Source organism: Rhinopithecus roxellana, chromosome 3, assembly GCF_007565055.1.
Source record: "Rhinopithecus roxellana isolate Shanxi Qingling chromosome 3, ASM756505v1, whole genome shotgun sequence".
Lineage (NCBI taxonomy): Eukaryota > Metazoa > Chordata > Mammalia > Primates > Cercopithecidae > Rhinopithecus > Rhinopithecus roxellana.
Window position 1 is genome coordinate 152,000,555 of NC_044551.1, and position 16,001 is coordinate 152,016,555.

At 49.5% G+C, this 16,001-nt stretch overlaps 1 protein-coding gene across 4 annotated transcripts in view; it reads right to left on the reverse strand.

Annotated features, from left to right (window-relative positions):
- LOC104659792 (core histone macro-H2A.1) overlaps positions 1-14,580 on the reverse strand; it is a 65,357-nt gene extending 50,777 nt beyond the window's left edge. For all 4 annotated transcript variants that reach the window (XM_030927810.1, XM_030927808.1, XM_030927809.1 and 1 more), the window contains exons 1-2: positions 14,295-14,580; positions 4,132-4,336 (exon numbers count right to left, since the gene is read on the reverse strand). In XM_030927810.1, the coding sequence (XP_030783670.1) occupies positions 4,132-4,303 (172 nt within the window). In that variant the 5' untranslated portion in view covers positions 4,304-4,336; positions 14,295-14,580. The remainder of the gene's footprint in view (positions 1-4,131; positions 4,337-14,294) is intronic.
- Between the last annotated feature and the right edge of the window lie 1,421 nt (positions 14,581-16,001).

Sequence of the window (16,001 nt, forward strand, 5' to 3'; positions counted from 1 at the left end):
TAAGGACATCACATGCATGCTCTCACATCAGCCTCATAAGAAGCTGATGAGACAGCTACTGTGATCCTCACTTTACAGAGTATAAAACCATAGCATGGAGATGTGAGTGACTTGCCTAAGCCATAAGTAAGAAGTGGCAGCTCTGGCACCAATGCCCAGACTCTAAACCACCCAGCTGTAGAACACAGTGGACCCCAAGTAGTCCCCAGAGCTGGTCACCAAGGAGATGCTAGTTCCCTGCTTCAGAAGCACCTAGTCCTAGGTTGGCACTGCAGCTCAGCAGTCCTCTTAGTAATCCCTGGGCATCCAGACACCTCCCATCTCTCCCACAGGGGCCTTTGGAAGGCAGGGGGCCTGGCCCAGCTACTTCAAATGGGCCTCCATGTGGCACACCCCATGCCTGCAATTGTTGACGCCACCTATAAGAGTCTAGGCCATGCAGAGAAGAAAACAATCCCTTCTTAGGGACTTCAGTGACACCTAAACAAGCAGGGCAGCTCTGGTAACTGGTTAACAAACATTCTCCAGAAAGCATTTCCTGACACCCACTTGTGGTCCTGTTTCCCCCTTTGCAGCACGGGTTGTCCTGCATCACCATAGCCTTTCTCTTATCTATAACTGTTTCTGGACAGGAAGCCCTTTGGGGATGGGGATGGGTTGGTCTGTAGCTGTGCAAGGGACATCACAGCTCTCAGCAAGGAGGGCTTGAGTGAGTGAGACTTCCCTCAGATGTCTGCCTAGTGTTGGAACACAATGTCGGGGTCACATCCTTGACCAGACCCTAAGCTGCGTGAAGGCTGGTACTCCAGTTTCTCCCTCTCTCTGTAGCTTCTCCATGTTCTGAGAAGGAGCTGGCCTGCACCCAGTAGGCACATCAAGACAGATAAGTGGTTGGCAGAGCCCCTCTCCCAGTTCTTGCGGGGCTGGCTGGCACCTTTCCAGGGCTCAGCTGATTTCTCCTCCTCAGAGAAGCCTTCCCTGGCCAGCTCATCTCCAAGGCCCAAGCAGCCTGGTCCCTCATTTGGCTTGCTTTCACTTTCACTCCTTGCAACACTTTCAGTCTCTAAACTGTCTAGGTTGGCTGGCTGTCTCTTTTCCAGACAAGAGTGTGAGCTCCATGAAGCAGAGGCCACTCTGCCCTGATCACTCCTGCACTCGCACACAGAGCCTAGCACGGTGCCTGGCAGACATGTGGAGTGATGAGAAAAAGGCCTTTAGGGAAACAAAAGTGAAGAGGAGAACAGAAAGAGGGCTTGGACATACTTCCTTCTCACTCAAGGACCAAAAAACAAAGTTCTAAGTGGATGGATACCCAGAAGGTCTAACACCCATGTGCTCCCACATCCCCACCCAATAGGCTAAGGGCTGGCCACCTTCTGAGGACAGTTAGTGTGGGTGTGTGGCACTGTTCTGAGGGGTGGAACACAGCAGCATTCTCAGTAGACATGGCCCTAGAGTCTGGCTCCTCTCCCATCACAAAACAGGACCTAAGTGACCACAGCAGTGACTGGGCACAGCACTAACTGCTCAGGACATCCTCCTGAGGTCAGTTGGGCCTGGCTCCATGTTGGGGGCAGGTATGGTCATGCCAATGACTCAGTGCCACATGCAGGCAGAGGAAATGCCTCAGATTCAGCCAACTACAGCCCTGCTGGAAGGTCTTCATAAAATTTAAAAATACATATTTTTCTTTAATATACAAGAGCTGATGTGGCTGATGCTAGAGTAAGGATCTACTCTGAGCTACTTTTCCAGTGACAGTGATGGGCTGTCCTGGCCAGTCCCATGCCCTGCTGTGACCTCTCCTATACACCCACAATAGCTGGGGATAGGGAGGATGGATGTGTGAGCCACTGAGTCAAGGTCTCTAGCCCCCATGGGAATGGACTGCTGACATCCACCTCAGGAGCACTGGGCTCAGATTCAGAACCAGCTATGCCCAGATCAGGAAAACACAGATTTCTGTGCAGCACAGGTAGTAGTTGCCTGAGATATAACAAAGCAATGATATTGCCTTCTCATGCCCTTCAAAAAAGAAGAGAAAGCTAGATGGAAGAAATGACACTGAGGTTGCACTTGACCTAATGATGGTCTCCGTGAACATCCCAGGAATGGGCATCATGGCATTTGGGAGCCAGGGACTGCCTGGGTTTGTGTAGCACATTAGCTTTCCCATTATGCGCACAGCCCCTTTGGCCTTGACAACAGCCTGGAGTTGGAGTAGGGACAGCTGATTCCATTTGAGTTGTAAGGAAATTGGGGTCCAGAAAAGTTAGGTGACTCCCTCTAGGTCACACAGCATGTACACTAACTAGGCAAGAACTAAAATGTCTTCTGTTTCCTATCTAGCAACTTCTCCCGGTCTCCCTGGCTGACTGCCAAACATATATATAGCTTTCCTGGGTGTGTCACCTAACTTCTGGGCTTGTTTCCTCATCTACACAGAAGAATCGTGCTTAGTTCACATTACCAGGCCTGCCACCTATAAGAATCTTTGCTAAGCAGAAAGTCAAAAGTCCCAAAATATGTACAAATACTTAAATCTAACACTATTACTTTTCATGGCCAGATGCTTTCAACAGAACACAAAAACTTTACCTTCCTGATGACTGTGTCTGCTATGGGGAAACCCTTGGCCTTGCCTTACTGAGAGAGCAGGAAACAACCCAGCTCTTCTGCTGCCTGGCTGTATCACTTTGGGAGAGGTACCCTATCTTGCTGAGTTGCCCCTTTCTGGCTGTAGCAGAGGTGGCTCCAAGAATCAGAGTACTCTTTCCTGGTACCTACAGACCCACCTGATCATGTCTCAGGCATCATGTCTCAGGCATAGTAAAAGCATTACGACAGGACAGCAGGATTGGAGTCCCTTCTCAACCCCTTGCAGGCTGCATACAACCCCAGACAAGTCCTTTATGCTTGGAGGCCTGGCTTTCTCATCACTAAAAATGGGGGTAGTCTCCCTCCCTTCCCAGCTGGCTTTGCACAATTGCTATGAAGCCACAAATAAGACTGTATCTGTGAACAGGACAAAGGACTCCTTGGAGAGAAGGCTGAGTCCCAGACTGGGGCAAGGGAAGTCCAGGCTAAGGTAGGAATATCTTATTGTGTTAGAAGGGCAAGAAAATGTACAGAAATTGATGAAGACATGACAAAAGGATATCAGAACCAGCTTGAAGATCAAATTTGAGGTAATGTGAGCATTAAAGTAAGGAAATAAATATAACTTACTAAATTTTAAAAAATCTGTAAACCAACATTGATACTTCAAAAAAAAAGAAGGGCACAGGGAAAGGTTTTATTACAAAAGAATGCCAACTAAGAAATGCAGAAATAAAAGAAATTTTTAAAATCACTATTTTATAACCACCAAGAAATGAAAAAACAACCCATTGTTTTATAACCACCACTGCAATAACAAATTCAGGTAAGATCATCAAGGGTTGCTGAAGCCACTGGGTGAAATACTGTGGTACAGGATGTGCAGAAATCCAACAGATACCACCTTAACTGAATAAGCAAGCAGAACATCTCCAGTGACGGGACAAACCAAGTCAGGTGCCTCCCAACGTGATGCACAGAGAAGGATGCAGCATCTCTGATGCCATTCTCCTAAGAAAATGCTCATCCTGAATCTAATCCTAAAACCAACCCAGACTGGAGGACATTCTGCCAAACAACTAGCCTGGACTCTTCAAAAGTATCAATGTCATGAAAGATTTTTTAAAAGCTGGTGAACTGTTCAAAATTAAATAAGACTAACAAACTGGCAGTCAAATGCAATATGTGATTATGAAATCGATCCTGGATCAGGAAAGAAAACCAAACAAAATTATAAAGTACATTATTGGGACAACTGAGGAAATTTCAAAATGGACTACATAACAGCCAAAAATAAATACGGAAATATCCACATATATGCTTGCATGCACACACACAGTGAGGAGAGATAAGGCAGACGAGGCAAGACGTTAACAACTAGATCTAGGTGAAAATGTTTCTTGTACTCTTCTTGTAACTTTTCTGTAGGTTTGAGCTGTTTCAAAATAAAAGAAACAAAAGTGGTCTCCTGAGAACTATGAGAACTTCTGTATCTAAGCCAGGTGGTGTCTGGGTTGACTGAGGTACACTCACCTGTCAGGTATTCCAGGACGGCGGCCATGTACACTGGCGCCCCCACTCCAATCCTGTACTTGGGGTGGCCTTTCTTGATGTACCGCAGCATCCGCCCCACAGGAAAGATGACTCCTGCTTTGGCAGACCGGGAAGTCTTGGTGGACTTCTTCTTCCCACCGCGGCTCGACATGGCGGTGGCCCTGGAGGCGGATCAGTGAGCACACTGTGAAGGCAAGAGGCACACCAGTCAGGGTAGCTGGGGACAGCACATGTCCCCTTTCCAGATACACTCTGGTCCCCTGGAAGGCACTGGGCCTGCATGCAGATGCCACTGTCTGTAGCTGCGGAGCCCTCTGAGTCCCGGTGATGCACTCTGCTGGAGCAGTTTGATCCCTGAAAAGAAAGGCTTGGCTTTGCACAATATATACCATGACATTGATTTTATTGGCCACTTCCATTTAAATGTTATACTGACAATGACTGCTCTTAAGTGCCTTACCATTATGCCACATGATGAAAAGGAAAATGGGATTTCTTGGCCACATTCTATACACTTGTTTAATAATTGCATTTTCATACACTTGAGACTGGGGCTGATAAATTTACTGAAGGCTTCATAAAAGAAAAAAAAAAGCTATGACACCTTTCCCTAAAAAGATGATGTAAAGGCAGATACCTAGATTCTCTGATGAAAGCAGTGTCTCTATCTTATGATTCTTTATCTGCGAGAGGCAAGAACAGCTTACAGGAGTCAGTACAGTGTATAGCCAGGTTGCGCTAAGAGGCCCTCTTAGCACTTCCAGTCTACCGGATGGGCCAATCTTTACAGAAGAGAGAGAGGTGTTTTTCCTTCCTTGTTCCCAATCCCCATTCAGTCACCCAGTCCAAAGGAAAAGCCTCTTCTACACCTCTTGTGGGGCTCTTTCTCTCCACCTCCAGTGATGGGATCCTGGTCATCACTATTTTAATCAAGTGGTCACAAACGTCTCCTGAGAAGGTCTCCCTACCAGAGCCCCCTCTCCTGTAATCCACCCTCTACCCCATGGGTGGGGCAATCTAGGTACACACACATATCTGAACATGCCCCGGCCCTGGCCTGAAAGCTTTCTGTGGCTGCAACGATTCTCAAGATAGAACCATGACTCTTGGCCTGCCATATAATGCCCTAGAAATCTAGGCCTGACACACCTGCCCAGCTTTGCCTTGGGCCACTTGTGGTCTAAACTAGGACACAGGGAGCCACACAGGTTTCCCCCCAAATACTCTTCCACTTCTTTTCTCTCTGCCTGGGCGGTGGCTGTTCCCTTTGGCTGGGACCTCCATTATCTCTCACACTTGCCTCTGCTTTCTGCCAGCCCACAAATGTTGGGGTCTGGCTGTTTCATCCTCAGGGCCCCACGTGCTGCACGTCACAGCATTGATGTACATGTGCCCATTCTCCCATCAGACTGCAGGCAGGTGGAGGGGTACCCCTAACTGTATTCCTACTGCAGCACTACCCAAGGTCTTGAATGTTTACTCAGAGCATCCTGTTCATTTATGCATTCACTTCAGGGACTATGCTAGGCAGATGTGGTCCCTGTGGAACTGGTGAGGGAAAAGTCAATAAATAACCCCCTGGTCATTTAAAAGATTAATGTGATGTATGCTTCAAAGGGAGAGTGCAGGGTGCTAGGAGAGTGGATATGAGGGGCCTTGGCCTGTTCTGGGGCCCCCTAAAGTCTTCCCTATGAACATGTTTGCTCACTGAATCAATTGGGCAGGTCTCCCATGTGCTGATAAACTGAGGTCAGGCTCCACGGTGTTTGGGGCCTTCCAGCACCAGCAGTCAATGCAGTGACCACTGGAGGCCACAGGGACAGGAGTTCCTGTTACTCTGATGCTCAACCTATACTAGGGACATTGTCAGGACATGCCATGGTCCACACTTAACACCTCTCTGACCCCAGGTGCATCTCAAATCATCTGCCTAACAGAGATGGCTGTGAGGGCAGCAGACAGAATTCTGGGCACTCTGGGGCTACTGTGTAGACAGGCCCAAGAGAGGTAAGATGGCAGAGGCCCTGGCTCTGGAGTGATGTTAGAAGAGTAAAGGCCTCTGACATGAGCACCCTGTCAAGGGGTACCCAGTCTTAACTGCTCACTGAGGGCTAGAGAGACCCAGAAGGGTCTGGGTTTTTCTGAAACAATTAGTTAGATCCCCTCCTTGCTGCGATGAACTCCATTTTAAAACATTCCCTGCAAAAAGGTGCCTGTGCTCACTCTGAACAGGAAACAGTATGTGTATATGTGTGTGTGCCTGTGTTTTCAGGCAAGGCTGTCATTGGGTTTCCTAGCAGTCTTTTGCTTTACTACAAATGTGTTTCACAGACCAACAACCCAATGCCTTTGGACTAAGAGCTTTTAAATTGGAATGTCTCCCCTCTTTCAGGAGAGGAGGCCTGTGGTCAGTGATGATTAACAGCAGCTCAGCCCTTTTTCTACTAGAGCACAGACTTCAGCTTTGTTTCTCAGCTGACCTGCTGGGCAAGTCTGGGGCTGTCTATGTGGGAACCGGACAGTGCTATCCTCCAGAGAGGAGCCGTTAGCACTCAGAGACCTGGCAGGTCCTAGACACACTGACTCCTTAAAAGTGGTGCTCTTTGTCTTTCCTCTGACTCTAGCGGAGTCTTTACATCAACATGTCAGTGTCTCTCAGGTCTCTATACCAGTGCAACACCTGGCTGCTGAGCCTCAGAGCTCTGTTCTGACTGCCGATGGCAAGGGCCTACTTACAAGTCCCACGGTGCCTTGAACTCCTCTGGGTCTCTCAGCCTCATCAGTGTCATTGTCATGCACCAAGCTAGCCAAACAGCAGTCAACCTGGCCCCGACTTCTCTGCCCACCCCACAGCACCCAAGCATTAGCCAAGCTCTGCTGAACCACCTGTAGAACGTCTCAGGCCTCTTCTCATCACCCTCCCTGCGCTGGTTCAGCCTCTTTACTTCTCACCTATTCTCATTGCACCAGTCTTAATCCACGGCCACCAGAAGCAGCTCTGCCTACTCTGATGATTCCCCATCAGTCTGAGCTTCTGAGCTAGCCACAAACAGCATCCTTCAGCTACTTTTGGTGGCATGGCTTCCTGTCACCCCTGCCCTGGTTCACATGGCCACCCCTGACTTCTTGAGCCTGTCACACTGTGTTAAGGATGTCTCTGAACATGCAGTTCTCCTGCCTGGAATGCCCTTTGTCCTCTTGTCAACTTGCTGAACTGACACTCACAGCCTCCCTCTGCCATGGAGGCTTTGTGGACATGACCACAGCCTGGAATTGCTCACTGTTTCATGTTCCCATTATATATATATATGTACGTGTATGTGTGTGTGTATATATATATATATATATATATATATCCCAGCACATGCCTCTCCAACTTGACTGAACTGCAAGCCACTCGATGTGAGGCACTGTAGTCAACTCATCCCAAGAAAGGTCTGAAATATCACAGCTCCTCCAGTGCCACCCTGCTGGCAGAAGAACATCTTCACTTCTCATTCTGAATCAGGCTCCTGTCCAATAAAGCAGCCTCAAGTCTGTCTCTCCACCAACGGGGTTGTCTTGCAGAGATTCTGTACTTTACCCCTCCCCATATTCTTTCTGCACTTCTAACTATAGTTCTCCAAGCTGCAGCCACAGCTATGAAAGAATTCTGACTAAGCCATGAAGCCTTATGACATCCAGCAATGTGTGGTGGTTTCAAAACACCCTTTTGAAAATCAACTCACAGTTGTGCAGTCTCCAGGTAAACCCACGAATGTGCCAGGTCCATCCTGCTCTTCAGAGGTTTACGCAGGTGTGGGCAGCTCCAGTCAGGCACCCATGACGGGGAGAGTGACTGTGAGGCCAATGGCAATTGAGCATTATGATTAATAACTAGAAGTCCAAACCCAGACTGACCTGATTATAACCATGGCTCTGCCACTTACTGGCTGTGCATTTTTGAGCAAGTGATTTAACCCCTCTGAACCTATTTTCTTATCTTTCAAGTGGAGATGATGCTAGTAAGGGCCTCAAACGGTTGGTGGCAGAAGTGAATCAAAGCATCCATGTAAGGGCCTGATACTCACTGGGCAAGTTCTCAGTAGTTAACAAAAACAACAATGTGTATGAGATGAAAAAAGGCCATCTTCTTGCAGAACAGATCTTGGACATTTGCACTGAAGATATTGCTAGCTTCTGTAGCAGTAAGTCTCTACAACTTATTTCTCACTCCTGAAAAATCCAAAATGGGTTTTCATGATTGGCTGGTGTTTCTTCTCCACCCTAGCGATTCATGGATCCAGATGCCTCCCATCTTGTGACTCTTATATCTTCAATGCGTGATTCCCAGGGTTGCCATGGACAGAAAAAGACCATAACCTATGAGGGTTTTAAGGGGCCAGGCCTGAGAGTGGGGCACATCACTTCTGACTATGATCCATCAACTAGAACTTAGTCACATGCCCACAACTAATTGCAAGAGAGGTTGGGAAATGTACTCCGGCTATTTACTCAGAAGAAAGGAGAAAACAGCCAGTCTCTGTCACATGACAAACCAATCTGAATGCTGACCCTAACCCCAGAATGAGTTACCAGCCAAAACCTACTGGGCCCTGTTTGACCCATGTTCTGCATCCAGCCTTGTTTGAGAAACAGACAGCCCTACATCATAGACAAAGCAGCTTCCTAAGGACTCAGCATCTCTGCAGAGCAGTGAAGCTGGTCACGGGAGAACAGTTATACTATCCGGTCAAACTGACAAAGATGTGTTCTTCCGTCCTTCAGTAAACCAGGAGCCTTCACTCATGGCTCTGCATGCTTTGAAGACAATGATAGGTCCTCAGGCAACTGTGTCTGTTCATCATTGCATGTTAGCTTGATTGCCCTTCTGGCTGTTATCGGCCTAGAAAATGAAGGTTCTGTGATTGATCCTGAAGGGATCTCTGTGGTCTTTATCTCTGCAACTCCTCCAATTATATATCAATCACAATAAACATTAACCTTGTTTATAAAACCTCAAAGCTTACCCAAAGACAAACTTTTGTAGAGGAGCTGTACGGAGAGATGAGTCAGGCTAGAGTGAGAAGCAAGAGAGTCTGACTGCAGGCCCCTCAGCAATCGAGATGCGACTGGAGCAACAGTCTGTTCTTTTAGCACAGGACTAATTAGAAGGCTGGCTACGTAGACCACATGAATAAGGTAGACATGAGAACAAGCTGTGCACTACTAGGAGGGGCAGTAGGGGCAAGGAACCAAAGTGCCATGGAGGCCCTGCCACACCCTCCTATCCTTCCCCAGCAGGCATCCTAACAGGCTGCTTCCTGTACTGCAGACCACCTCCACTCCCACTGGCACCTTCAGCACACCCAGGACGCTCAGTCTGGACTCTCCACCCCTCTGTCTGGAGTAATCCTGCCTAGCAGTCCCAACGCCTTCTCTGGCAATGATCCATCAACATGCTCCCTCTTCCGCATTCCTGCCAGGGCCATGCCTTCTGTCAGTCACAGTCTAGTTTGGGGAAGTTGCATGTCCAGACTCCAACCTTGTGCACAGGCCCTATTGACCTCCAACACATCTCTCTATTTGCAACAACCAGAGATCCACCAGGATAAATCTCTCCCTCCCAGTTCCCTCAATGGATGTGTCAGCTGCAGACCCAGGGCCCAGCTAAAAGTGCCTTACAATCTCCCTCAGCCTGCTCCTATTCTTTAATATACTCAATTATTTTTCTTAGTCTTATGTACAGTACTCTGCAAATGCAGTTTCCAACCCTTCCTTCCATCATGATTGCCAGTCACTCTAGATCCCACTTACACATAAATTCTGAAACCAGCTATCCCATTCTTAGCACTCAGTACATGGTATCATCATTGCCTATTTACCTGTCTGTCTTGATGAAATGAACCAATTTGCTCTATTCACCACTGTATCTCCAAGCACCCACCACCCTGCCTGGCACCTGGTAAACACTCGAATGCCGGCTACGAGGTAGCTGATTAGTTGGCACTGACAGTGGATGGGGAGAAAGGAGAGGGCAGCATTTCCAAAGGCCACAGGACAGGGAGTTATGGCCAGTGGGACACCAATCAGAGACCTTCTCTTGGACCATTTGTGTACATACACCTGGCAAAATCCCCATAGGAGCCCAGACACTCAAAATTCAGGGAGCTTGTAGAGCTACCTTGCGGATTCTCAGGAAAGGAACACTCCAACTGCCCTGATAGCTGGGCATAAGCCACACAGACGCCTTATGACTCTGTGACAGTACTATGGTTCCAGTGACCTCTCCTCCTGCTTCTGGTTCAGTACCATAGACTGCAGGAAAATACCTTCCTCACATCTGTAAGAGATTGACTCCTGTTAAAGCTACAGCACAGAAACCCCTTAAACAATCAGGGCACTCATGAAGCCACTGGAACAGTCAATCATGAAGTCTTTTATTATCTAAGCAATGAATACATGCTTATTGATCCCGTGTAATATTGATTAGAACTGCTGGGGAGTTGCTAGTCAAAGAGCCCTATCTCCAACCCCTGAGGATAGAGGAGTCTGAGCTATCAGTACTCAAATAACTGCTGATGAGGAAGAACCGTCCCATCCATTCTGGCAGCTGGATAAATGCCCACATATCCACATGCATTTGTCACCTTCCCATCAACTCCAATCACAAAGGCAAACCTGAGACACTTAATTCTGAAGGACAGGACACTAATCCTGTTTACGGCATTCTCTTCCCTCTTCTATCACACCAAATGATTAACAGTGTCACCCGCTGTCATGTCCCCGGAGGCATGTGGATATACTAGACAACCATTGCTCACAGAGCTGGGGTTCATAAGCTGCACTCTGATTGGCTTGGATCAGAGACCTGTTCTTGTATGCTAGCCAATCAGGAAAAATATCTCTCTCCATTCATAAAACACCGTATCAAAAAGTGAGTCAGATGATTAAAGAACCTACAGTCCACTCTCAGTGAACTATGGGATTGCAAACAGAAGAGACAGACCAACCGAGATGGTAAATAAATCGTAAACCATGCATTTTGTTCCAGCAGATATGTCCTACTCCTGTTATGTTTTCAGTGGCAGGAAGAAACAAAACACAAACACAAGTGTCATTCACCACAAGCAAGAAACAGTTTTGGGGAAGCTAGTCGGGGGTTGAAATTTCACCACTGCAAAACCATTCTGTGATATGCTTCCCCAGATGCACTGAAGGAACTGTGCAGCTTGTTATATTTTAACAGTAAGTTACCGCCTGCCTGCTTTACAAAAAAACTTTCCTACATACTCCTCTAAACTCTAATGGAAGGCCATTTAGAGAAAAGTTAAAGTGTGGGCTTCAGAGAACAGGACTCTGATGAGGCTTAGTATGTAGAATCCACTCATTATTTGTTGAGTAGACGTGTTCCCAATAAGAATAAAAAGAACACCTGATCCTGTCTCTCTCCTGCTCAGAACCCTTCAGTTGCTTTTAGGATGAAGTGTGGGTCTGAGCAGAATCCTTTGTGATTTGTCCTGTTTGTCCCTCCTTGAAGCCTCACCTGCCTCCGCACCAGGACTCAGCCATCCCAAGCCTCTGGCAGTTCCCTACATAACCTCTGTTCTTTTCTTCTAAGATGCACACATGTGGTTCCCCAGGCCTCAAACATCTGTCCCCATCTGCCCTCCTTTGCCCAGCCAACTTGACCTTTCCATGCCAGATAAGGGCTCACTCCTGGCTAGGTTACTGTCCCTGCCAGGGGCTACTTGGGGCCTTCTGCATTGACTTTACAACAGCTACTTGCCTGCCTTCTCCCAATGTCAGCTCCCCCAGGGTAGGGGCTAGGCATTTCTTAATCATGGCTGTGTTCCCCAGTGCCTGAACAGGAGCTGATTCTCAGGAAATCTTTATGGAAAGACTCTGAGACACTGACCTGACAGGTTTGGTCCAAGCAAACAAGCTATACAACTCTTTGGAATGAAGAGTTGACTCACTCAGGCTCACTTGTAAGTGCTGAGGCAGGGCCCAACATACCTTTAAACCTACAAAATGTAGGAAGGACCCACAGACAGATCTGGGCCCCACTCACTCCTGCCCCTTCCCAGCCCATGTTCTAGGAGTGGGGCTCTGAAAAGCCTGTCACAAATCCTTGGGAACACTCGAATAAGAACCAGAGGCTATTGCAATTCTGATGAACACCACATATAGAGTCTTGTTGGGTTCTTCAGCTTCAGGTTTTCAGTTTATGCTTTTATTTAAATAAATCTCCTTTAGGTGACTTGGGGCCACATTAGCTCTGAAGGCAGGTCCCAGAACACATGCACTCTGAGCTTCTCAATGGGGAAGGAATGCGAGACGCTCCTCAAGTTCTCCTCGCTCAGGGACCAGAAGAAACAGCAGATGGAGATGTGCCACTCCCTGACACTGGCCTATTTGGTAAAAACTAAATCAGTCGCATGGTTGTATATCAGAATGTCACATGTGAAGTTCCAGACAATTCTCAAAGTTTAATAAAATGTGAGTTAAATTGTGCCTCCTTCTAAAGGCCTGCCTCAAACAATTTTCATTGACACAACCCTCTTTAAGGCCTTATCTAGGGATCAGCACTGACAATGGTAACAGATCAAAACCAAAGAACAGACTGGAAAGATTTATTTCTCCTTGTAAAACTAGAAGGGGGAAGAATTTGAAGTCTTTCAAGAGTTTTGTTGTTGTGTTTAAGAAAAGATAAGTTTAAAAACATACTCATCCTCATCGGAGAGTCTCTTGTGCAAGCCTGAGATGCTGCTGCCCAACTCTAGTTAAATGTGTACAAGGGGTATTAATTTCAGTTGCAGGCGTGAGGTGTCCATTTCAGAGTTAACACCTCTGTCAGCAGGCTAGTAGCCTAAAGGTGGCCTGCAGTAGGTGACTTCCACCTAATTTACAACTCGGCGTCTCCCATTCAAACCTAAGACTGTTAAAAAATGCCGACTCCCCGGAGCAGGGAGCTTTGGAACAAAGCACTCCCCTCACCCCCCACTTTAACGGTAAAACCTCAAACCACAAAGGTGGAAGAAAAGAGGGAAGCTAGCAGGAGTGCCCCCTCTAATTGTCTATTCTTATGTGCTGTTTACTGGGTCATTAAAATCTTACAAGGCCTTTATAGTCACTGTAATTGTTGAATTCAAGGTTTGTACCAATTGTTTGTACAGAAGTCTCTCACTTTGAAACTCAGAAACATTTCCCCTAACATCTTGTCTAAAAGAACCTTTCAAGCAATGTACTGACCAGCTGCTTGAGTGATCTGTGGCCCCTGCAGGAGTGGGGGTGGGGAGCGCCATGTCGCACACCTGTTGTCAGGTGACACTGCCAGCAGCATCCTGCGCACTCACCTCCCCACTCCACCCCACCCCCAGCGAGGCTCTTTCCTGCTGGCCTTCTCCACCCGGGGAAGCCCACAGCCTTCCGGAGTTACCTTTAAAAAAAAAAAAAAAAAAGAAAGCAAACCCTTCCTACCACAAAGCAAACAAAAGGTTGATACCAAGACAATCGGGAGCAGCGGGGGTTCCCGTGGCCCCTCTCCAGCCCACCCTTGGACCACTCCCCGACCCGGTTCCCAGCTCCAGCCCGGCTTCAGTCCCGCGAGTAGCCCCCGCCCTCCCCTCCCTGCAGATAGTGAGCCAGACGCCTACACCTCGGTCCCCCGGGGCTCGGGCCCGACTTATTGTGCCGGGGCCGGCAACTCGCGGGCCGGCGGGGGCCTCACCAAGTACAACTCCGCTCACAGCAGCTCCCGGGCGCCCAGGCCCAGGCTGCCCAGCCAGCGCCGCGGGGCCTCCTGCGGCCTCAGGCCTGGCCAGTGAGCCCGCCCCAGGAAGGGTCACCAGGGGAGGCGCCAGCACTGCCTTTTTCCCACAAAAGCGCACAGGAGCGGGCAGGGGAGGCATTTCGAAGAGAAGTTGGTTTCCGGGTTTGTTTTTTGAACAAAACCAAAGGGAATCCCGCGCGGCCCGACAGGGCCTGGGAGGGCGTCGTGCACGCACGAGGACCCGGCGTGGGCCACACCGAACCCGGCGGCCCGAGCCCGGCCGAGCACCACACCGGTGCGCGCCAGGCCTGGCCGCTCTCCGGCACCAGCGGCCGGACCCGAGCGGCTGGGACAGGGAGTGCGGCAAGGGGGCCCGCGCGGCACTTACGCGGCGGCTCGGTGGCGGCGGCGGCAGCTGAAAGACGTCTCGGCCTGAGCCCTCCTGGCCGCTCGCGCCTTTTCTCTCCGCGCTCCTCGCTGGCCCGCCCGCCTCTTTGCTTCCCGCCCGCGCGGCCCGCGCTCTCCCCCTCCGCCCGGCGCCGCTGCCGAGTGAACTGGAACCAGTCCTCGCGGCCGGCTTCCCACAATGCACAGCGCGCCGCTCGTCACATCCCTTCGCGGCCCCGAGCGTCCGGCCTCCGCGCCAACGCCGCCTAGCGCCCCGGCCTTGACCCCGGGCCCGCGCCCTGCCAGCTGACGCCGGCCGCTCTGCGCCCAGGCACCAGCCCGCGCCCCGGACGCGAGGTCCGACCCGTGACCCCGGCGTCGCCCAGAACCCAGTCCTTGGGAAGGGCCAGGACCGCCGGAGAGGCGCTTCTCCAGGGCGCGTCTCAGCCTCTGCGTCTCGAGTGAGCGCCTACTGTGTGCCTGGCTCTGAGCACGCGACTGTCGCCGCCACGGCATCCTTAGGAACCTTCTCACTAACCCAGTGGGAAGGCACAATGGCTGTTACCAGCGATCGCTCTTCCCTCCCCAGCCAATGCCAACTCCCCGCCTCAGAGGCCTCGTTGTCTTTAGATACAGGCCACCCCCAAGCCCTTGTCTGCCCCAAGGTCAATTACTGCGCACCCGGCTCCCCTGGGGTCCTTCAGCTAATCCCCTCACCCCGAAGGCTGGATCCTGCCTTGCACGTGGAAGCGGTTAGCTACTTGGCTTCAGCAAAAGTTCACTTTCGGACCCAAGTTGGGAATTACTAATATAAACAGTGATTCCTTATCATCACATGCGTTTTTTAAAAACTGCGGACAGGCCGAAAGAGGAGGGGCCGCCACAAAGCCCTCCACGTCTTCCTAGATTGGTTTGCCGCCCGAAGGCATTGGTGCCCCATCCCCGGTACTTAAATGGGGGCCTTCCCTCTACTCCCCTCCCGCCAAGTGTGGAGCGGGAAGCCACTTCTCCATCCAGCTGTAAACTAAATTTGGATAATAATACACATCCCTCAGGGTTGATGTGAAGTTTAAAGTGCCGCTACTGGGGATTATGCAGGTAATTAGAGACCCCACCCCCAACCCCAGTCCTCAGGCTGCGCGGGAATCGCAGCGGCAGTAACCTCCACCTTACCGGAATGCTTTACTCGTTACTGTAAGAGTTTGCAAAACAATGTCCAATACCTGCCATTCATGCATTCGTTAATTCAATTAAGTACTGAGAACGTATTTTGTGTCATGCAGCAATTTGGGTGCTGGATATGAAACAGCCAAGAGAACAGGCAGAAATCTCTGCCCTCCTGGGGTTTGCATTCTAGTGGGGGAAGGAAAGACAAACGGGAGAATGTGTCAGAGGGTCTCCATGCGGTGGAGCAAAATAAGGCGGAGAAGGGGAATAGGAAGTGTGAGGTAAGAGTGAGGCTCAAATATAAGAGAAGGCCTCTCTGAGAAGGTAACATTTAAAGCAAAGGCCTGAAGAAACTGAGGGAGCAAGCCATGTGGATGTCTGGGGAAGAACTGCCCCAAGCATGAGGAATAGCAAGTGCAAAGGCTAGGAGCGTGTCCGAAATAGTCGAGACACAGCGAGTGTGAGGTTGGAGTAGAATGGGTGAAGGGGAAAGTAACAGGAGATGAAGCTGGAAAAATGATGCTTATGATGCTTCTGGTCC